Genomic DNA, 24256 nt, shown 5'->3' with positions numbered 1-24256 from the left:
CCATATAGTTGTTTCCTTTGTCACAGGGGGGTACCAATGTATAAACAAGTCCTGATAAAATAAAAAGAAATGCAGCAAATTCACATATCACAAGAATGAGAACTTTGAAAACAAATGCAAATGACAACAAAGAGGATGCAAGTAAGTCAAATTTAATATTTATGCACTCTATAGAAAGAGGCAGAGTGTTTGGTTTTTTCTTTTCCCCAACAGCATCACCACCACCCACTCTAACATGTCAATGAGTTACTAAATCACATGTAAAAATGTCAGTAAACTTGTACGTCCTTTTCTCCCTCCCCTCAGAAAGTAGGTATCATCTTTGCAAAATAAAATACTCCAAGACTGAACGGATCAAACAGAACACAGATAAAACAGGGCAGAACAAAGGTATCGCCTCCGCGACTAAATCTCCTAAAATAAATAAATCCAAACATCAGAAGGGGTCAGCAATCAGAAAAAAAACGGTGCCCTTTAAACCTTAACATACACACAAAGATCAGCATCCTCTCAGTTTTAAGCAAACATTTCTGTCAGGCAATTCTGTAAATTAAATTTCTCATCTAGTGCAGCTTCGGGATTTCCTTGAGTACATTATATTTTCCTATATGTCCTAGTATTTAAGAGATCATTACTTTGATAACAAATAAGGAGAAATCGCAGTACAGGAAGGCAAACTAAGTGGACTTGATGTGCTTTCATAGGAGCAGTAATCAGGATTCTGTTTGTTGTTGCTGGTATCTTTTTTTCTATCGCGGAGCTCACACAACACATGCATTATTACAAGTTAAAGATTTACATTTTGGAGAAAGAAAGAAAAAAAAAAAAAAAAGTATAGATAGTAAGGTACTCTCCCAGAGCCTACAGTGTCCAGTCTTAGATTAAAGGGCTCCTTCACTCACTCGTCTTCGTCCTCCTCTTCCTCACCGTCAGACAGAGAGGCACAGGGGCGGATCTGGCGGTATCTGTCCAACCACTTCTCCACCATCTGGGTGACCAGGGGGTGGTTACGGCGGCGAGAGCTCTTTTGCATGGCTGCCAGCATGCCTCCTTCTGTCACGCAGCAGTCCAGCCATTCCCTCAGCAGCTTCTCCTGCTGCTCCTCGTTGCCCATCTGAGTCGCAAACAAAACATGCAGTTACTTATGACATATTTAAGATGTGAAACTGCTGGTGACCACAGTCATGTATCACAAACCTAAACATTAAACAGCAATTTGTGGTAACCTGACACCATAAGCTTGTTCTTCTTTAAAAAAGTATGCAATAAAATTATCCTAGAAATCTAGACACACCCTAGCGGCAGCAAATGTAATTTGCAGCCAGGGTCAGTCTAGCAACTCTCCATTGGCTTGCGAGCTGGAAAAAACAAACTCTGGCCGGGCCAATCACATTGTGTATAGAGTCGGTGGGCGGGCTTATGGCTGCTGCTGGGAACAGCGGTCTTTCAAATCGGCTTTGGCCGCGACTCTGAAGACTTGGAGTTAAGCTTTTCTTTGAGAAAAGAACAAAGAACGGCACTGAATTCATTCTTAAAAAAGGAAGATGTGTTCGGAGTTTTGCCGACCGGATACGGCAAAAGTTTAATCTATCAACTAGCTCAGCTACCTTCTTCGTTGCTTTGCTTGGTTGTAGCGCTATCCTATTGCGTGCAGAGAGAATGTGAAAGACAACCGTTTATCCCGCCCCTCGGATTGAGCCCTGCCAATGGTGATTGTTCCCAGACCCAACATCTTGATGTGGGTCTGGCTTGTCAGGCTACAATAAAATCTCATAAAAAATGTCATATGGCATGCCGTCATTTTTTTAAATATAAAATGCCATAAAATAATCATTAAAAAATGCCATTAAAATGTCTCTGATATCAGTTTACATTATCAGCTGATTTTGTGGTGTAAAAAAGTATGTCATAAAAAGTCATTATAGTATTTCATAAAAAGTCAAAGTATAGTATGTCAAAAACGTCATAGCATTTCATAAAAAAAATCATAGTATGCCATGAGAAGTCATGAAAAAAAGTAGTATGTCGAAAAAAAGTCATAAAAACCATCATAGAATAGTATATCATAAAAAGGTCAGTTTGGTATGCCATAAAAAATCCTAAAAAAAAGAAAAAAAAGAAAAGAAATCGTAGTATAGTATTCCATAAAAAAGTCATATTATAGTATGTCATAAAAAGTCATAATATAGTATGTTAAAAAAAGTCATACAAGTCGTAATATAGAATGCCATAAAAAAAAAAAAAGAAAAAAAAAAGAAATCACATTATCAGTCCCTACCTCTTGTGCAGACAGGAAGTGAACGTGCAGCAGCTTCCTCTCGCTGTCCACCAGTGGCAAGAAAGTGACCGTGACATCATCGTCAGTATTGAGGTTGGCGCCCGCACCGCGATTGTCGTAGCCGTCGTTCTCCATGGCCACCAGGGCCGAGAAGTGGCCCCGCGTGTAGCCCAGTGCGATGGGGCTTTTCCAGCAGAAACTCTGCTCCCATAACAGAGGCAGGTACACACCTAAACACACACAAAGCAAGTGAGACCAGCTGGTAGCTACTGTACGCAACAACACTCGAGCCACCTGGAACAGGCTCTGCAGCTCGACACTCGAATGACAGTGTGTGTGAATGTTGTTTGGGGACAAGCACCATCTCAAATGTGATCCGACATCAGAAGTGGCTGTGTTTCAGCTGAAAACAACTGGCCCATTGTGAGCAGAGAGCAGCTCTTTGGTGCAGCGCGGTGCCCTGCTTCTTCAGAAGTAGCCCTCCCTCCCCCTCTGGCTTCTGCCAGGCCCACTGCTCCAAAACACAAACTACCAATCACCAGACACTTAGCGTGCAATGTAGACTAACGCTCCTGTAGACTGCACAATGGTTTATATGGATACAGTATGTACCAATTCATCAGAGGTTATTTTATTTATCAAATTTACAGGCAGTACTACAGACTTACTGAGGTAAAGATATTCTGTTAAATAGTGACTACGTATCCCAGCTGCGCTCCATTTTGATACACAACTCCAGTCTGTTTCTGCCAAGTTTTAAAAGATGTTATAAGCAAGACTCAAGTTCCTTATTATACCCCATGCTACTGTAGGTGTACAGACTTAGAATAGAAAGGCAACTTCCATGATAAAATGAATGGCTTTTAGAAATATACAGTCAGAACTCTGAGTGAGCCCAAGTAACTTAAAAGGGTCAGTTCATCCAGAATTATAAAAAGAAAGCCTTGGTGACCTCTTGTGGCATCTTGACATTTTTATTGGCCTCAATCTCAGACTTTTGCCACCACTCCAATACAATGGAGGCTGTTGGAATTTAATTTGTGGAGCTGGTAGCACTGAAAAATTATTTGATTGTTTCTTTAGCAGAAAGTAGTTCCAATGAAAACTGTTCCAACCAAACCTGCCTGGCTAGATGCCACAAGAGGTAAAAAAGAAAGCATGTTCTTTTAGTAATTTGTGTGAACCTATGCTTTAAAGAAGACTCACTCAAAATGTGAAATATTAGCAGAGTTCAAGTATCCACGTGCTGCCTTACCTTGAAAACGAGTGTATCCTAACGTTTCCCCACGGAAACTTTTGTAGTATTTAACTCCGTAGACTATGATCGGTCTGCGAAGAATGTGTGCGAGAACAAAAATGTGGGTCTGCTCCAGGCTGGCCCCGGGCTGAGTCGAGGAAAAAGAGAAACAAAAAACAACATATTCAGTAGTTGTAATCATATGCACTTCCCTCAATTGTACATTCAATATTAATACAACTCAAAAAAAGCAAAGAGTGCTGAGAGTGCAGCGTTTCCTTTAGGATTTTTTTTTTTTAGCAGTGGGGGCAGGTCTGTCCGAACAACAATTAAATTAAGTTAAATTGCAATGTGAGCGGCAGCCAACATTATTATGCATTATGTCGGTAGGATCATTTAAAAAGGCAAACGCGACTACATTGTGCGTCTGCCCTATTTCTGATACCATGGTGGCAGAAATTTTGCCATGGTGGGCTGCCATGACAAAATCAACATAGAGGAAACACTGGAGTGCCAAGTTCAGTGATCATATTGCAAAACAGTGTCCTGCACACTGTGAACCTGCAACGCTACAGCTCTGAGTGCATCTGCATGCCACCCTCTCTCCTTTACAGCTCTCAGTTGTACTATTTGAAAGCAGACTGCATAACTGCTTTTAAATATACTGCAGCACAAAGCCTTTGTATACCACATTCCATAATTGTGGATTACTTTAAAGCCTGAGTGTATCTTTGGATTTCATCTCTCCTTAACTGTCAAAGCCTCAGATGAGGTCATCATATGGAAGCTTTTGCTGTGTTTGTTTACACTGCCGGTGAAGTAGCTCTCTGTGTTAAATGCCTATAATCCCAAGAGTGCTGCTTCAGCAAGCGTGCCGGCCAAGCAGATGAGCTTTCTGTCAATCTACAACTCCATCTTAGGGGATCTATGATAATTGCTTATGATGTCCTCCCTGTCATTCACAAACAGCCCACCTTCCAACTGTGTCTCCCATTCAGTTCAATTCACTTTACTGGTATTAAAGTTAATGAGCAACACTCCAAAAGCATTGAGATAAGACAGTGCTGATACACCAAATAGTAAAATTGCTTTCATCATAATGTATGTGTATGTGTGTGTGTGTGTGTGTGTGTGTGTGTGTGTGTGTTTTAAAGGAAGTTGCTGTGTGGACATGCCCCTACACTCCATGCAATTGCAGGTCTGTCCATTGAATGACATTTTTAAGAATGCCACTCTAAGATGGTGGCTGATGCAAATTGCAGTGAAAGGACATGACAGAAATATAAATTAATATCCACGTCGAAATCCAAAACATGGCCACAGCTGCTGTGAACTTACAGCAACTTAAAAAGGAACCTTGGAGGTTTTTCACCGCTAGTATGGAGCAATTTTTGGTCTGTATCACGTGCTCTACTAGCATACAAATAAGGATGCGCATGTACAGTACATAGAAGAATACAGCTGCTGTGAATCGAAATGTGTAGTGCTTTATAAATGTTTAACGTGTGTGTTAGGCCTTAAGAATTCACACAATGAGTTTGGATGAAAAAAATACTCAATGTAAAAAATAACTTTGCTTGTTTATAAGAAAAATCCCCCCCCCCTCCAACAGCAGCAATAGGAAGAACAAAACATGGTGTGTCTGTCCCCAAAACCAATAAGGAGACAGCCCAGTGTTCTTTTTGTGCAATAGGAGTATAAATGACGGAGTGAACGACCTGCATTTCTAAATGTGTGCCAGGAGGTTTAATGATCTTCTAAAAAAACGGTCAGTCACTAAATAATTAACTCAGCCTCATTTTTTTTGTTTAAATGACATTTGAATTTCGAACAAACCAAATCCAATAATGTTTTTGGTTATAAATAAACCTGCCATTTTATCTGAAAGAATGCATCAATGTGTATATTGCGTTTTGTAAGTATTACTTTCATGTTCCTAACAACTTCTATCCACTGACACAGCACTTGTACAGACAGACCACACCATACTGTGCCATTTTCTGCCTTTCGATTTGTGGTGAACTAGAGGAAGTAAGTGAGTAAACCAGAAGGAACATAATTACCTGGCTGGCCAAAGACAGGATGAACGCCCAGTCCTCCTGCCACTGTTCCTCTCTCAGGGAGAAATGCAAACCGAAACTCTGCGAGTACCATGACTCCCACTCCTTCCAGCGTGTGTAAAACCTAAAAAAAAGTTACATATTAGAATATTTGGTCACACTTTACTAGAAGGTATCTAAATAAGAGTGACATGACACTGTCATGAACGTGTCATAAACATTATAAACAAGTCATAAACGTTTATGACATAACGCTTCTGTCATTAAGTGTCATTTCGGTTTTTGTCATGACAAGTTAGGGTTCATGTGTCATGACAGTGTCATGTCACTCTTATGTAGATACCTTCAAGTAAAGTGTTACCGAATATTTTTAAAGTTTATTTAAATCAAAATGATTTATCCTTCTACCGTGCATCTCAACAAGCAATTTTTTTCCCAACAGAAAGTAGTGCATGAAGAACAAACGTAACATTCATAAAACAAAGTATTTAATGTCAAAATCAACTGCAAAAGACTAATCACATCAAAGTCCTTTAAAACACTGAATGAGGACGCAAGTTAAAACACTTTTAGGGAGTCTGAAGAAATCTACATAATAAACAAAATCATCCACATACCTAATGCACTACACAGGAGAACATCTCTCTCTGTCTTACTTTTACCAAGTAACCAAACCTCCTGTATTTGACTGTGTGAGGGAAGTATGTAAATATCCTGAGGAAATGCTTCTACACTGAGCCTCTGAATCAAATTAACAAAACCACTAAACAAGGCATGATTTCATTGGCAGGCCACTGGCTGCAGACAACCAGGACAACCTTTTTTACATTATAACTTATGATATATGTATCTAAGAAATGAAGTACACTGTTAGCAATTACAACACTGAAAGACAAGAAAGGTAGCAACCTACACTTAATACGTAAAAAAAAATTAAAAATGTCCTCAACGAATGTTCTCCTTTACCTAAATGCAACATTTTTGTGAGTGAGATTTAGGGCTTTTTTTCCTTTAAAAAAAAAAAAAAAAAATCTATATAGCATGTGATTTAACTTTTGTGTTATGCTGATGCTTTTACAGATTTTTATGCGAAGATGAAGACTGAGGAAGTTTTTTGAAGATTTTTATGTGTCAAATTCAAGTTACATTTTAGAATGATGTCAGTCATTCAGATTACTCAAAGCCAGATGTGTAAGTGTATCAAATTGCTGTAAGATTCAAAAACATTTTGGATATGTGGCATTTTGCATAGTACATTACAGTATTTCAAGTCATAAAATGCTTCTAGGATTATACGACTGTAGGGACACTGTGTAGGGTTGGGTTTCTCACCAATGGGAGCAGTCGTGCAGGCTGTCGTGGAGGGTCTTGCGGAGAACTGAGTCCTTGTCGTAGATGCCCCAGGTGGCCTGTAAAACAGAGTCCAACAGACAGTCTCCGGCTGTGCGGTTCCACAAGGCGTACAGACGACTGTCCAGGCGTGTGCCCAGCTCCAGAGACCAGTTGATGACAGGAGATTCCTCTTCCAACTCTATACACAGACAGACAGGCAAAATGCATGTGTGTGGGATGAGGGCACTAAAAGGAGGACAGGTTCCAACGGGCCATGTTCAAGCCTGTCTATTTTTGTCAAACTTCGCAGTTAAAAAAACAAACATGGGGATACTTCTCCAAGAGAGACAGGAGGATGACTTCTAGGATTAAACTTTTAAGATTAAAGAAAAACATGACAGGGGGCAGCATTTTATTTCCCCAGGTGAGACTGAGTTTATGAGAACAACCAGAATGAAAAAAGGGGAATGAAAAATCTGTTAACGAAAACTCGTAGGATAAAAACGCATGGGAGCATAGATGCTGCATGGAGTTGTTTCAGATGTGCAACTGATGCAGCTAGTCGTTCTGGAAACAAGTTGTGCGTCGCATAACCTCCTTTTCAGCATTTTTCTTTTGTCCTGATATATTATTAAACACACCTTTACTGATTCTTCAGCTACTTTCTGTGCACACACCAAAGACCCAAAGCACCACTCATCAGTAACCCAGTTTGTGGAGGATTAAATGGGTCACAAGACTACTCCGATACCTTCATTACAGCACACAAGCAAGCGCACATGTATGTTCACAAGCATTCGCACACACAGAGCACAGTCCTGGGAGTGTGTCATTGGTTAAGCGAGAGGGAGGGAAACCAGTGAGCTCATTTAACCTAATTAGAGAGGGTATATAAGATGAAGCAGGAGGTGGGGAGCTGGTTGGGGACAGAAGGATACAAGAGCAGATGTTAATTTTCAGCCCCTTCCACACAGCACAGCCAGATCATGAATCACAGGTAACCAAAACCCATCATGTCTTAACACATGTGATTGGACTTAAATAAATGCAGACTGGGGATTACGTGCAGATAACGTATAGTATATAAAATTTAATAAATCTTTGGTACCTTTCTGCACATCTCGATCCAATACCTCGTCAAACAGCTTCTCTTGGACAGCAGGCGGCAAGTCCTCTATATCTGACACATATGGAAAAGATATTATGTTTTTATGCTCATTATAGTCCTAATGGTACACTGCACTGAGGGCAACAGAAACGCCACAGTAATGACACACAGAGGGGATGTTCTTTGCAATTGCATTCATTGGCTGACATTTTGTCAATGGCACACTGTAAACACAAGCTCTGTACAGCATGTTGTGCTTTTGTGTGTATTGAACTGTGCACACACACCGCCAGAACACTGGTGGCTATTCTCTAGCTCAATAGTGAATGGCATTGGCTTTGTCTGAAAGAGAGAGAGAGAAACAGAGGGAGAGAGCACCCTGCAGCTGGCCTCTGGCCAAATTCAGTCTGCAAAGAAATACTTGGCATAACAGGAAGAAAATCTATCAGTGAAGCCTGCATAATCTTTCATCCCAGCAGCACTGGCAGCTCTGAATCAGAATACAACTGGTAGCTCTGAAAAGTAAAAGTGCATGTAATTTCAGTGATGACATTACACCACACAGATAGGACACTGAGCCACTGTTTCTGTGAGCAATGCTGCACAACAAGGCTAGCCGTCATTCTTCCAATTCTCCAGTTAGGGGGAAAAACGGTCAAGATCACACACTTAAATGCTGCACGTTTATACACACAAAATACAAATCACAAATAGACAGAGCAAGGGCTACTGGTACAATTACGAACGCACTTATTTTTACAGTCTATGGAACGCATTCATCTCTGACAACGATGTCATCGTTAATCGTGAGGTTTTACTGTGGACATCGTCATATGCCAAAACGGTGAACATTGCCCAACCCTAGACCTCACAAATCAATGTAGAGGTATTTTTTGAGGCTACAAAAACAAGTCTGTCAGTGGAGGCAAATAATACATTCTCTGTTTTTTTGGGATAAACAGAGAAGGTATTAGATTGCACATATGCAAGGGAAGTCCAATAAGCAATGTAATGTGACCATCAAGATATCGTGGGTACCTGCAGGCAAGGTGAAGGTGACCGGGTCAGTAAGGAAGTAACAGGCGAAGTCTCCTTTGCGTTGATGTAGAGAGGCTGCAATCTCCCTGCGGATCTGCTCTGTCAGCTCAGGACACACCATGGAAGGGATGCACTTAGCTGCCTGGTGGTTCACCTAAAAACACACACACACAGTTTTATTTTGAAACTTTTCATTTTTGGACATTTTTAATCATGTCCTTGCATGCATGTATTTTATTAAGGATGGGTAATATAGACACATGTTGAAAGGATTTTCTCAAGTACAATAACATACAATAAATCAGAGATCTTCAACAGGGGGTCCTCAGAGTCATTGTGGGGGGGGCCCTCCAAAATATTGTTTTAAGTTTTTTCAAAAATTAAAAATGTCTTAACGTGAATCCAACATATTATTCGCAAATATAAATCCCCACTGAGCATAGGCTTAGTGGCTACTAGTCACTAAGATAGCCATCCACAGATACAGTTCATCCTAAGGATTCACTGTGCCACATGTATGTTTAACATTAAAACATGATTTATATGTAAAATCATGCCAACAATTGTTTTTATTTTAATAGCTTAATATTCTATGCAAAAAAAGGTATGTATACACGTTATTGTAGGCCCAGTTTAATATGCAACTTCATTTTATTCAATATAAGTAAGTAATGGGTCCCTACTCCATCTCTCTTTCAGTTAAGGGGTCCTTGGTTTAAAAAAGGTTAAAGATCTCTGCAATAAATTATAAATTATATTGGAGGATCAAATTCTGCCATACACAGTAAAGAGGCTAGCCTAGAAATCTAGACGCACCCTAGCGGCAGCAAATGTAATTTGCAGCCAGGGTCCGTCTAGCAACCCTCCGTTGGCTTGCGAGCTGGAAAAACCAAATTCTGGTCAGGCCAATCACATCGTGATTAGCCTGTGTACACAGTCAGTGGGCGGGCTTAACATAAGGACGGCAGAGTTGTGACGGTTCCGCGTGAATTCCCTGCTACTTGAAAACACAGAAGATGGCTGCTGCTGCTGGCGAACAGCGGTCTTTAGAATCGGCTTTGGCCGCGACTCTGAAAGACTTGGAGTTAAGCACTGAAGTCATTCTTAAAAAAGGAAGATGTGTTCGGAGTTTTGCCGACCGGATACGGCAAAAGTTGAATCTATCAACTAGCGTTGCTCTGGTTGGTTGTAGCGCTATCCTATTGCGTGCAGAGGGAATTTGAAAGACAACCGTTTATCCCGCCCCGAGGATAGAGCCCTGCCAATGGTGTGTTCCCAGACCCAACATCTTGATGTGGGTCTGGCTTGTCAGGCTATAAAGAGGCCATCTTTCTCACCCAACCTCAATGACTTGTTTGACAGTGCAGCCCTCTGTGCCTTTCCTAATCGTTGCTTGCCCTCCTTGCAAACCACATCGGCTCTGTGGTATCACATCCATTAGGAACCAGTGGCAGGACTGCAGCCAGGCTAATCCTCCACCTAATCCTTAAAGTGCACTTCTGCTGTAATTGAAGGCATTACGGGCATCTGCTATATATCGTCTACTCTGGCACGGAACAATTATAGGCTGACGTGGTTGACGAGGAGAAGTACCGAATACCGTCAAAAGTACAGGAACACTTCTGACTTTTTCTTGTGTAACATAACCAAATTTGTCAGATTTTGTATAATGCACTACTGTACAATCACAATATTACTGGTGGTTGCCTATTGTTTTTCATAAGACTATAATCTTCATAGGAAGAGAAACATTTTAAATCTGATTCCACTACGGATTCTGCTGTGTGGTGTATTCATTTGCAGAAATGTGTGTGTAGATAGGGTTTAATTAAGGGACAACCTGCTGAAAGAAGATGGTATACCTTTAATTCCAGTCGGGTGGCGAAGACAAACAAATATAAAGCATGTTTACCTCTGTGAGCAGGATGGCTAGCATGTCCTGCCTCTGGAAGCGGATGGCCAGATGGACGAGGGTGAAGCCTACATCAAACGCTGAGGACCGGTTGAGGAGCTGCACCTCGTCAGCAGTTAGCTGCCGGGCAATGTCCCCACCTGATGACTTGTAGGCTTCTATTGCTGCCAGGTCTCCCTCCACCACACCTGCACCAGGGGGGGGGAAGGAGGAAGGATGGTCAGAAAAAAGGAGACAAAGGTTGGCACCGAAATGTAAAAATTGATCTACGCCTCAATGTATTGGTGCAGTTGCTTTTCCAGGAATTCATGTACACAGGCTATTGAAGTTAGATGGAGATGACACATCTACATTGTTTACAATCTATGTTAAAGGAAGCAGCAACAGTGCTGTTTAGAAAAACAATTCACATTCAACACCTGTCACAGCTCAATAATGCACAAACACCTGCTGTCATCTCAGAAAGTTGAATCAACACCTTTGTAAAACAATGTCAAACAAAAACTGAACATAACTACCTTCATACATTTATCGCAGGGCTGTACTTAATAATCAGCATCTGAGGGAATCTACTATGTCAAATACTAGTGTTTCTTGTCCAAACAAATCTGCAAAGAAACAAAATTCATGTAGAAAGACATGGGGATTCTTTTAAAACAGCCCTTATCTTTGTAAATGGATTAGACTGGCTTTTGGGGCAGTTCCAACCCCATGTCCTTGCTTGTAAAAGAGGCAAAATGTAACAGACATCTTGCCAAGTTCGATGATAGAGCTACAGAAATATCCATCAAACTGCTAATACATCATGCTGCTCTTAGTCACAAGCAATTAATATTCAGAGAAATTTGCATAACAAATTCAACTTCAAAAAATTTAAATGCTAAAAGAATTCATAATGAACGGAGCACTCTAGCTCTTGACGTCAATCCACAGTTCAGATGACCTCTAGATGTAGCCACTAGCTAACTCAGTATGACAGCAGTTATCACACTGTGAGGCTACTACATAGCAGAACAGACAGAGCAGTGTAGTTTAACGCAGAGCTATCAGAGAGCCGTGTCAGACAGAGGACAGTCTGTGCAGATTAGTGCCCTCCCCCTCCTTTGGACATAGCAGTCTCAACATCTGTTATGAGTGAAATGAGAGGCAGCTAGGTAGAACACTAAAGCACCGGCTAATTTTAACAGGCTGCCTTATGTGAGGTTGTCCTCTCTGGCAGAGGAAGAGGACAGTTACCTTGAGAGAACCTGGACTGGAATGTGCCATGAACATCTGGTACTTTTGCACATGCTGGGTGATACTTTGCAAACACAGATCCACAAAAGGATGCCAAATGAGTTTGGCTGCAGTATAGCACCTGCCATGCTGGAGACCTCAAACAATTCTTAAAAAAACGTGCCCCAATGCCACTCTTCATATGTACAGCATTCCCACTATGAAAGTGTCAACATTAAGTATACTTTAGTGTAGTGCTGTTAAATAAATCACATTTTAATCGTGATTTTGATTGCGGCGCCAAACGATCACAAAAACAACGTAATTGAGGAAAAACTATCATTTTACACATTGCATTTTGCAGGTAAACTCATTTGGTCTTGAGCTTTGATCTTGATGGGGAAATCGAAATATTCGAACAGGAAAAGTATCAACGGAAATTTCACGGTTCAAGGTGTTTTCACTGTTGATTTGTTTAACTGTTTTAAGTGAAATCTTTGCAACATCTTTACAAAAGTCAATGAGTAATCGTGTTAAATAATCATGATTTCAATATAGACCAAAATAATCGTGATTATGATTTTTTCCATAATCGAGCAACCCTACTTTAGTGTGCAGTCTCGTATTGCAAAAGAAAACGTGATTAAGGCCTTAGCTTAGACCAAAATGCATTAGTGAAATGAATATTGAGTATTTTAGTTAGTCAGCACACTCCTTAAAATGTGTGTTCTTCTGAAAAGAGTGTGCCTTGCAGTGCACAATAGAAATGGTAGGCATGTCCTGATGCCTAATGGTTTAGGTGCATACCAAATAACCACAACTTCCAATTCAATTCCAGCCAAGGACCTGTGTTGCTATGTCCTAGCCCTCTCTCTTTCTTGCTTGCTTTCCTGACTATATCTATACTGTCCAATATAATAAAGACTAAAAAAGTAGAAATGGCACAGGATGGATGACAACAAAAATAAAGCATTTAATATTTGGAAAAATACTTATCCCTCTCTTTGCTAAGTGAAATAGGTAGTAATGTTGTAAATATGCCGTTTGGTTCCATCCAACCATCCAAGGTAGACTGACAACGAGCTCAGAGGTTGTAAAATGGAAGTTTATGCTCCTGTAGAAGCTAGAAGTCCGTATGAAATCAACCTTGTTTTAAGAAAAGCATGTTGTATTTGCAATCTTATGGAGAAATACTACACTACCCACAATCCTAAGTGTAACAGCAACGTCTCTGATTGGTGGGACTCGCTGTTACCATGGAAATGTTTACCGCACCTGCGAACACTCGAACGGCTACAGCAAGCTGCTACCATTGAAGTATATGATAGTTTCTGTACAAAGTCTTGAACCTTTGCCTTTTTGACGTTTTCATAATTATATTTTGCGCCAAATCAAATGGTTTATGGTCATGATTTGAGGCTGGTTGGCTTGGTTCCTTGACTTAAATTTATATAAGCAATTTTTGAAACATCAATAGAACAATTGAATGGGGAAAATCACTTCCACAACCAGAGCCGGTAAAAAAGTGGGCAGTCGCTGTTGAGCTCTTCAGTGTGGAATTGGGACACATTCTAAATAACCTTACGATCAACCCATTATGCAGGGATCAGTCTATACCAGGGGTCACCAACCTTTTTGAAACTGAGAGCTACTTCATGGGTACTGAGTCATACGAAGGGCTACCAGTTTGATACACTCTTCTGAAATAACAAATTTGCTCAGTTTGCCTTTAGTTATATATGATTATTAATGATTAATGATAGTCATCTATGTGAAGACACTGATCACGTTAATGATTTCACATTATCAATAATTATCAACAATGACTTAACAAGGTGGGAAACAGATAATATCAATATTCAATTTTTATTTTTAGAACAGGCCTGAGGGCTACTCATGTGGTCCTTAGGGGCTACCTGGTGCCCACGGGCACTGTGTTGGTGACCCCTGGTCTATACAATATCAGCCCCCAACAATGGCCCAAACAGCCAGAAATCAGGCATCCTGAATATCAGGCGTGACCATCTGGACAGACATTAATATTGTGTTGTTATTTGAACTAATCAAACAACTGACATTGAAAAACTTTAGGGCCCAGAAAGAGATAAAAATGTGTGTCCACAATTTTCTGATATAACTGATATTATCATTTTAGGTAGAATTATGTATGGTGGCTGATTAACAAGATCATTTCCAGTGCTTGATGGCAAACACACTCCTCCACAATGTTTTATAATCACATAAACTGTACACAACATCATCATGAGCGACATCAAACTATATGAATAATATGGTTATACAGAAAAATATGATCTTTAACTGCAAGATGAACCCGGTTAAAGTCTGAACAAAGGAACACTATTACACAAACAGAGTCTGCTTCCTTTTGTGGGAAAGTATAATCAATGGGATCATCCGATTTTGGTCCAAATACAAAACTCTGAAAAAAACATAAGACCACAAACAGTGGAGCGAGGTGAAATGAAGTTGTGTGAACTAAGGAAGTGCTAGGCTTGGCCATAATGTGCTGCTCGACTCAGGCACTTCCTCCATTGACAAACACTTTGAAGAGCCTAACTGTAAAAAAAAAAAATCAGCTGACATGGTATGAATTAAAAGGTACAGCAGTATTTAGAATTAAATCAAATGGTTGGAAATGTCTATTTGAGGTAAATGTACAATAGCTGTGAAAAAAAAAAAACTGTCTCACTGTGTCCGTAGAGTAATGTTTTCTATTCCACAACAAGCTGGAAAGGGCAATCAGCATAAAGGTCAGGAGGACGCTGATCACGTGCTGCCTTCATGCTTTCTTGCTTTTTTGTTGTTGACTGGTGTACATGTCTTGTCAAGGCTATTTTTGCCTCCGTAGGCCCCTTCTCAGCACATAAGCACCACTGTTTACAGGGTCGGTTGACTGCGAGCCAGGAGAGTCTCTGGTCCACAGGCTACACTCTCACTGCGCTGCCCAGACGGCCCATTCATCCACACCGGCTGGGAAGCACTTATACCCTCTCAGTTTCTCAAAGACGCTCTCAGTAGGAAAACAAGGGCAGCTAGAGGTTCAGTAAAAAGTTGGACCAAATTCCTACTAACCATTTAGTTACACATCTTTAAAATGTTACCATTCTGCGTCATTTATGCTTTGTTGATGACAAGGATCTCACGGCAATTGTCCACCTAAAAGCACAACCTTGTGAAATTAAACCCTTCTCACAGAGCTTTCCAAGCCCATATTCAGCAAAAATCCTGTTGTACTTTAATATTTTGAGTCTAAACAATGATATGTTGGCATTCATTGATAAAACAGTAAGTGGATAACACTATTTTGCAACCTTGGCCTTTGCAGGGTGAGGCCCAGCCTGCACTGTAATAAAATAGAACTAAGCGGAAAATAAATAGTTTGCCATTGTGACAAAAATGGTTGCCTCTGCCTGGAGCACCTCCCTCGGTCATCACCATCGATTATCAAAATTGCTGTTATTAATTTTCTGTGGACTGAATAATCACTTAAATTGCTTGCAGGAATGTCATGTAATAATGTATGAAAACTCACCAGCACATGCATTGAGGAACAGCCAGTCTGTTTTCCTCATTCGATTTCTAATCTGCTTTAGCTTCTTAAAGTCAACCTCTTGCTCCTCTTTGCTGCTCATGGCTCCAGCTGCAAGCTCAATCCTCTGGAAATCCATTTTGACATTGTCTTCCCTCTTGGGTATAGGAGGGAACCTCCTTCGGCCCTGGCCTCCACTGCAACTGCCCCTCCACAGAGCCCTGTCCTGCTCATTGATCATGGGTGTTGGCTCTGCAGACTCAGCCAGCTCTATGGCTTCCTGGTTGTTGGGCTTGGGATGGTCACAAACCACACACTTTGTAGTTGTGGGCCAGTTCTGGTAAGTGCAAACTGTGCATGTCCAGTGCTGCTGATGGGTGTTGAGTCTGTTTCTGTCATTGTACTCCTCACAGGTATCCACAGGGGATTGGAGCACAGGACGACAGCCTGCATTGGAGCCTGAAGTCTGGGGGGACTCAGTGGGGCTGCTGATCCTTGTGCGCTGACACAGGCACTGTGTGCAGCGGAGTGCTCTGGGCCAGTTCAGGTAGGTGCACATCTGGCAGGACCACTTATTGGCAATCTCAGTTATGCAAGCTGACCTGACTCTTGGCCTAGCACTGGAGTCAGGGCAGATGAGGAGGTTGCTGACACTCTCAGTTCTGGGAGGGTCCCACTCCGGACTGGGGTCCAGATCAGGGCTGTTCTTGTAAGGTTCCTCTGTGATGATGGGACCCCTCGACTTCGGTGCACGGCACATAGTGCACTTGACTGCAGATGGCCAGTTTTCATAGGTGCAGTAGTCACAGGCCCACTTTACCTTCTGTTCTGTCATTGTGGATCACTTTGGATGGTCAAACTGTGGTGATGAACCTAGTTAGATGTGAGGCATAAACAAAGGCTTTGTGAATCATCTTGAAAGTCAATAAATATAATGTTTAAGATACAAATCAAATAAAGAGATTTCATGGAGTTCCTTTAAGAATCTAAACTAACTTACATTTGGTCGGGCATCTACAATAACACTGGTAGCCTGAGATTTAGGATTGATTGAAAGACTAAAATGACCTGCCAGCTGTTCATTATCAGTAAGAGTTTGGAGCACGGTTAACAGTCTGGGTTTGATTCACATGACGGGTGGCATTATTGCGTTACCATGTAACGTTAGTAATGTTTCAGACTTGAGTGTTAGCTTACTAGCTGGCAAGCTAGCCCTTGCATACATAGCTAGCTAGATACCGTAAATGTTAACAGTTTACGGACATTTCCGAGACAGTACAATCATGTAATAGGTTATATTCCGGAATATTTTAAGAAAAATATGTAACACTCTTACCGTTTCGAGGCTGCGCTCGTTTCTCAAGTGCTGCTGAAAACCACAACAAACCCTTCTTGTTCAGTCCCCCCTCCTGCTCTATCAAACCTTTCCCAATCCGCGTTATTTCGACCCCTTTGTCTCTCACATGTTTACCTTTATGGACACATTAAACTCTCGCAGAATAAACCACACCTTGGCAAAGCCTCTACTCCTTGAATCATGGTATAAATATGCGACACGCCATGGTTTACACTGGCTCCGGGTTGTTTAATGGCGGCGACAGCGAGACAAATGAGTAGCAGAGCCAAAATAAACGCTTGCTTGCCTTCGTCACCAATCATCTGGCTCAGCGCTCGATGCGATTGGATAAAAGGAAAAGTACTGTGTTGCCTTCATGACCTATCGGAAATAGTAAACCCCCTATGTACGAACATTTATGATAGGTTCAAAACAACTGGGAGATTTGAGAGATATTAACGGGTCGAAAAAGTCTTTACTAGCTTAAACTTTCTCTATTTGCTGAGGTTTTAGCCCATCACGTTTTATTCTGTACCCTGAAGCTTTATATTATAGCCTACCATGTTAAAAAAAAAACACTGGAATATGAGAAACGATTCCGAAATATCCGAGCTTATTATAAACACTAAAAGCTTCCCTCCTCACTGTGGTTGTGATGTTTGTTTTTATAATAAATAGATTTTATAGCAAATTTTATTTGCAGCAGGACTTTAATAACTATGTACGCTTTTCTTATGATTTTATTTTGTACACACTAAAACCGCAAGAGATTATAAGTAAAAAAAAACAAACAACAAAAACATGGACACAGAAAGATGTTTAGAAAGACTGCTGTTGGTCGAATATGAATTATTGAACTCTAGGTTACATCACTAGTTATTTAAAAATATTGGATTAAATAAACTGACGAACATCATATGTGTAATTCATGGCTCACTTCAAACAGGATCAAAAAGTAATTTGTCCTTCCCTTAATCTTACTGTCTATGGTCTTTCCCCATTCACTACCGTTCATATTTTTTCAGAGTTAAGGTCCCACGGCGGTCCACCGGAAGGGGAGGGACTTCGCCTATGTGTAATATAATTATTTATTTTAAATGGATATTAAGGCTAGCACAGTGATTTTAAAAAAATCCCACCGTCCGTTCGGGGCTCCATATTATTGGGGTTTTCCTCATTTTTTCCAGAATATTGTAACAACACTCTTTTCCACAAAATTGTAAACTAAATCAGGAATCATTTATTAAGAAAAAACAAGAATGTTCTGTCACTTTACAAATTGATTAGCCTAATAAGCTATATTTTCAGCTTTTTCTCTGGCAATTGTTCTCGCCTTCTTTACCTTGCTGAAACCCAGTTACACATCAATATAATTACGAGAAATTGCCATCCCATGTCCAGAGTAGCCTATTTTTTGTCTTATTGAGTAGGCTATTAAACTCAACCCCAATAAACCATCGGAAAGTAGCCTACAGCAGCAGGAACGTCTTGTAGGCTAATGCAGCTGAAGAGTTCTTTTAAAAAAATCCTGAAAAGATTCCAGAGCCAGTAGCTACAATCCCTAAATATTAGGTTTTGTTTAGAGATTCCTGTCTTTCGCGGTGGGATTTTGGGCTAGTCAACCTGTGCACTACACCAACTCACACCATCTGCCATAGCCTATAACCCATTAATATATGCACTAACCTCTCACCTTCCACCTTCGGTGTAGTTGGAGTGGCTCCGGTTGGCATCCTTGGGGCGAGTTTATGGTGCCAGGATAGGGGCGTCCATCGCCCATACCCTGCACTCTGGTACACATCCCTCCCAGGCCCCGTCGCCCAACCAGCCCTCCGACCCAAACACGGCGAGACCAGAAGGCATCCAACCTGTCAAATCAGAACCAACCAATCAGTAACAGATCAACGGGGACTAAGAGACAGTAAAACAACACAAACCCGTTAAATCAGTCAGCAACTGGGAACAAAAGTGAGTGATAAAAGTAGTGTCCGGGGAATTTGTACTTTTTAAAGTTTCAGTTTTACACTGTCTCTTTGGGTTCAGTACTGACTAAGATTATTTGGACACGCCTCCTTTAAAAACGTCACGTCGAAACATGGCAGCTTTATTGACTCGGTTACACCACATTTCGCTCCACGTTTCTAATGCGGAGAAAATAGCTAACGACCTTGTCTCTAAATTCAAGTTTAGTTTGTTTGCCACCAGACTAACCGACAGGTTCAGGCAGCTGGCTTTTAGAAAAGGAGCGGCTGTTTTCATTGTGAATGAGAGACCAAAAGAGAGTAGTGTGGGACTGAATGAAGAGCCACACCGGGTCAACGTGGGGAAATACAACCAGGATAATTCTGCTAAATGTCTTTACGATGCCCGCCTACCTTACCCGGTGGATACTGTAAGCAACGTGTGTTTCGAGGTGGATGATGTGGAAAGGTCATTCAGGACTCTCCGCCATCTGGGATGCAATTTCCTCGTGCCGCCCACGACAGTTCAGGACGAGCGTGGTCTCGTCACATACTCTGTGGTTAAATCTATTGTGGGAAATGTGTGCCACACACTAATTGACAGGACCAACTATAATGGAAGCTTCTTGCCTGGATTTGATGTCATTGAAAAGGACTGCGGCTTGCCAGCAGAGGACATGTCTTGTCCAATCACACATTTTGATCACATAACTTATGTCTGTCCCAGGAAAACAACCCACCAGGTCATGAGGTGGTATGAGAAGCTCTTTGGTTTTCAGAGGTTTTTCATTGATAGGTAAGAATTCAAGACTCTCATTCATTTACTGTTGTGTTCTTTATTTTGTTCCACTTGATTTCAGTAATAAATATGACTGTACTTCTGAGTAGTGATGAAGATGTGGACGAAGGTTTTGTCGTAAACCAGGATGGCATTGGACTTCGTCTTATCGCCATGGAGTACTGGAAATGCAGCAAAGCAGGCCTCGTTCTCTCATCTGTGGACAAAAAAGTGCCCGACTGCAAGTTTGTCATTGCTGAATCACTGCCTAAACAAGGTAACATGAACATTTCAATGCATTTAATTTCTGCCACGATTACAACACCTGTATCACTGTGTGCTTGCACTTATTTCAGGCAGGAATCAGGTTGACACCTTCTTGGAGCAGCATGACGGCCCAGGGATCCAGCACATTGGGCTGTACACACAAAACATTGTTTCTTCTGCACAAGCGATGGCTGATGCTGGTGTCCACTTTTTCTCCCCGCCTCATGCCTACTACACTGGGGTTTGACTGACTCTTACAATTAACTAATAATAACTTGATTAATGCAAGAATGGCCCACATTTATAAGTTGAAAAATGTATTGTAATATATGTGTAATAATTACAGTAATTACAGATACACAAGACAAATCAGCATTGTCTTAAAATAGGGAAATTGCAGAGCTGCACTGTCTTGTGAATTTGCATCTTCAACATGTAAAATTGACACACACAGAGTCCAATTTATAGTAAATCAATAGGCACCAAAAGACCAGTTGACATCAGGCTAGATCAGTTGACATCAGGCTTCAAGATTTTAGGTTTGAGGATTTGTTAGTCTTTAACACTTCCTCAAAGTCCAACAGAAAACTTAACAATTACTGACTTGCTATAATAGTAAGCACATATTTATTTTCTGTGACTTTCTGTGGGATTTCTGTATGATGTTCTCGCTTGGTCTTTTACCAAAGCAGTTTCTGTGGCTGATTATTACATAGAATAATGGTATATAACATCATAATAATAATAATAATAAATAATACTGGTTATATTTGCAAATGTGTCATCTTCTTCAGTGGTTATCAACTCTTCTACCTATCCTGTGTGCTGTGACAGGTGGGAAAACAGCAGGAGATAGAGGAGGCAGGACATAACCCCCAGGTGCTGGCGCAGCATGGCATTCTCCTAGACACACAGACAGCATCCAGTGAAAACAGAGGGTGAGAGGCAATTAGAGAGCTGTACCACTTTTAAGTATAAGTATTTTAAGTCATAATCGCATGTCAAATTTGTGACATTCACAATTTTAGTGTAGATTTCAAGTCAACATGTTTCTCAGGGTCACGTAAGACCAACTAAGTGTCCTTACCTTGTTATTATCTGTTTCCAGATACCTACTCCAAGTGTTCACCAAGCCCATCTTTGCAGAGGACACCTTCTTCCTCGAGCTTATAGAGCGAAGAGGGGCAACAGGTTTTGGTGAGGGGAACATCAGAGCGCTGTGGAGGTCGGTGCAGGCGCACATGGAGAATCAGGTGGGGGGTTCTCAAGTAGAGGGATCCCCAAAAACTGTGCAAACTGCTGTGTATTAGTCAATTCAGATATTTTTAACTGGAAAAACATGTATAATGTATAAAATATAATATATTTACTGAATAGTTCACTAAAAGTCCTATCTATTTCAGTTTTTGTGGTGAATCTTAAGTTACATGTTGCACTGCTTACAAGTACAAATTATATATTGTATTAATACCTATCGTTGGACATGACTGAACAGATGAAAGACGTAAAACAGCACTATTTTTTACTTGAAATGTTCCGACAAAAATACACTTTCTGTAGCAGTAAAAAAATGTGTTTTCACTGTGTCAAAGCAACTGACCGACTCCACAGCATCTGTTCCTCAATAAATCTGTTACTTACAGGCCGTGAAGACCAATAACTGTCCTCAAAACAGAATTGGGTGGGCCAAATTTCAGAATAAGAGCTCTTGAAATCTCTTAGATCATCTTATGTAAACATTGCCAGTGGCCAGAGAGGAGAGTAAGTACTGATGTAAAGTACTGGTACTTTACTTGATTATGTCCATTTTATGCTATTTTATACTTCTACTCCACTATATTTCCATCATATTGTACATTTTACCCTATATTTTTGACAGCTTAAGTTGAGTGTTATTTAGCGAATAAAAAATGTACATACAAAATTTGTAATCGGGTTATGAAATATGCGTTGGGTCAGCCACTATCCTCCTGGCACTCACAGGCACCTGTTCGTGGCCTGTGAGCCGCCTGGTTGTTCGCACAACATGTTCCAGTCTGCGTTTGGTGTGGGCAGAGGATAAAAGGGACCACACAGTCACAGAAGAGGTGAAGACACTTGATGGTGGCTCTGTAGAACAGAACTTTCGTGGCTCAGTCCGTAGGGAGTTGTCAAGATTGACTGAAGTACGGAGTGTGGACTGGTAGCTGGAGAGGTGCCAGTTCACCTCCTGGGCACTGCCTAGATGCTCTTGATCAAGGCACCGAACCATCTCTCCATTTGTGCATGTATAGGACGTTAGCATGTGGGTGTATTTCAGGCCTTCCCAACAGAGTGAAAAAAATGTCCTCACTGGGGATCAATAAAAGTATAAATTATTATTATTAAATTCATCTTACGGAGCACTCTGAGGAAGAACATCCTCTGGTAAGCTCGCTTGATGAGATGAGTGTCTCCCATCTTAGGTTGCTGGTCGCTCATATTGTTTAGGTTGTTCTCTTTGCGCCATGCTACCAGCTGTCACACATCATGTTCCCATAGATCGACCTCAATGAGCACTCAAAAACATGCCACATGTGAATTGCCACATTGGCAAGTACTTTGTCACCTTGAACCCTGGATCTTTGTATCCTCAGAGAAGGTGAAGTACTGATTGTGTCACTGGAGAGTCAACCCTCTCACAAAGTGAGGCAATGACCTCACGTGTAAAACTAGGGTATCTTTTTCTTCTATTTAGAATTAAAATGCTTTAAACTGTTAAAATGTGGGTGATCAAATTCCAAGAAAAGTCACACATCATTCTGCTGGTTTCAGGTGTATTGATTTTGGTGGTTTGATCAAACATTTGGCGAAACAGAAAATGTTTTGTATACAGTGCTAATTACAGCAAGAAGCTGAATGTCAGTGCGGACTCATCGTTTGACCGATCTGAACACCATTTGAAACGTGAGCTAGTATCCAGAGACTGTCTGTGTCAATGTTGGTAACATTTGAATGAAGATTTGTGGATATATAACAATCACAATGACTGAAAATAAAACCTATCTGAGCCCTTTTTCAAAATACCTCACTCACACAGTCACTCGTGGACCGTTACTAGGCGAACAGCTGCACCTCTCTCAGATGCTGTTGGGGTTTAAGCAATGTGCATGCTTTGGCAAAAACACTGCTTTAGAGCTTCTAAGAAGGGATCTCCAAACCCACAGAGATGTGCCAGTTTAATTAACTTGGCTATAAACATTATAGGCGAGGATTAGCGGGATAGATGAGGAGTGACATTTAGATGGAGTTCCATGAAAGCCATATGCTCTCTTTGTGTTCTGACTGTAGTTACAGTATGCCCCACTGAGTAACATCAGAGAATAATTTAAACAACAAGCAGCAAAAAGTGAACTTGTAAATGCATGTACTTCTGCATTTTGACTAGTGGTGTCAGTGTTTTTCTTTCACTCAAGTGTCACCTTCTTGGCCAAACTAATCTTTTAAGAGTTGACGATGTATTTGTGATTTGTGCTCACTGAGAGAAAGCTTACAGATTCTAGGAATGACAAACAAACTAAAATACTGCATATAGAAATGGTGTACCCAAAATTCTGCTTTGAAACTACAGTATGAACAGAGTTACATGTTTTAAGTGCATTTGTTTAAATTCTGGATGAAAACTCAAATCATAAAATGGGGAATTTTGTCAGGAATGGAGAGGATTAACTGTTCATTAAAGTTGAGCAAGGATAGCTTCTGTAACAGGAGTCCTTTAGCCATCTGTCTGAGGCCAGTGTGAACCACAGATGGCATACAGCATTCTGCATGGGGTCTCAGTACTGGGAGTTGGAAGCTCACTTCCTTACTGTTAACCATATGCTAGCGACAGTTACATTAACAAAGTCAAAGAGAATTTACTAAAAACACCTAAATCAAGGTTTATTATTTCTCAAACATATAGAAGCTAAAACACTTCTGTTCAACGTTGTTGCACTATGATTGGTGGATGCTGCCCCCTATAGTTTTGACAGTCACAACACACACTGCCAAACTTGTTGAATTGCAATACTTCTACTTCTTGTAATGAGCTGTTTTGATCATCTGTTTCCTAAAAAGTCATCTGTGCATTTAGGGCTACACAACACAATATGCAACGTCTGCATTTCTTTGCTAAGCTGCCTGCTTTTTAGACTACTGAAGGGGTTTTGGTAAAAACAACTTGT

General features: G+C 40.8%; 2 protein-coding genes across 3 annotated transcripts; one reads left to right on the top strand and one right to left on the bottom strand.

The window, feature by feature from the left end:
- Positions 1-136: 136 nt before the first annotated feature.
- zranb1a (zinc finger, RAN-binding domain containing 1a) lies at positions 137-17363 on the bottom strand. Of its 2 annotated transcripts, none has more exons than XM_035997922.1 (10): positions 17241-17363; positions 15734-16603; positions 10966-11153; positions 9054-9207; positions 8016-8087; positions 6908-7106; positions 5579-5699; positions 3534-3663; positions 2279-2508; positions 137-1114 (listed from the first exon to the last, which is right to left on the bottom strand). In XM_035997922.1, exons 2-10 carry the CDS (start codon positions 16563-16565, stop codon positions 899-901), a joined length of 2142 nt encoding a protein of 713 aa, XP_035853815.1. In that variant the 5' UTR covers positions 16566-16603; positions 17241-17363; the 3' UTR covers positions 137-898. The 2 variants fall into 2 exon arrangements, with proteins under 2 accessions (XP_035853815.1, XP_031171478.1); XM_031315618.2 differs by having other exon boundaries at positions 17067-17359.
- Positions 17364-19036: 1673 nt separating this feature from the next.
- On the top strand, positions 19037-21645 carry hpdl (4-hydroxyphenylpyruvate dioxygenase-like). The gene is made up of 5 exons (XM_031315637.2): positions 19037-19823; positions 19916-20082; positions 20162-20313; positions 20907-21010; positions 21181-21645. Exons 1-5 carry the CDS (start codon positions 19162-19164, stop codon positions 21380-21382), a joined length of 1287 nt encoding a protein of 428 aa, XP_031171497.1. The 5' UTR covers positions 19037-19161; the 3' UTR covers positions 21383-21645.
- Positions 21646-24256: the final 2611 nt, after the last annotated feature.

Source organism: Sander lucioperca, chromosome 22 (assembly GCF_008315115.2).
Source record: "Sander lucioperca isolate FBNREF2018 chromosome 22, SLUC_FBN_1.2, whole genome shotgun sequence".
In the NCBI taxonomy this organism is placed as follows: Eukaryota; Metazoa; Chordata; class Actinopteri; order Perciformes; family Percidae; genus Sander; species Sander lucioperca.
Note: the sequence above shows the minus strand (reverse complement) of the source record. Positions and strands in the feature narration are given on the sequence as shown.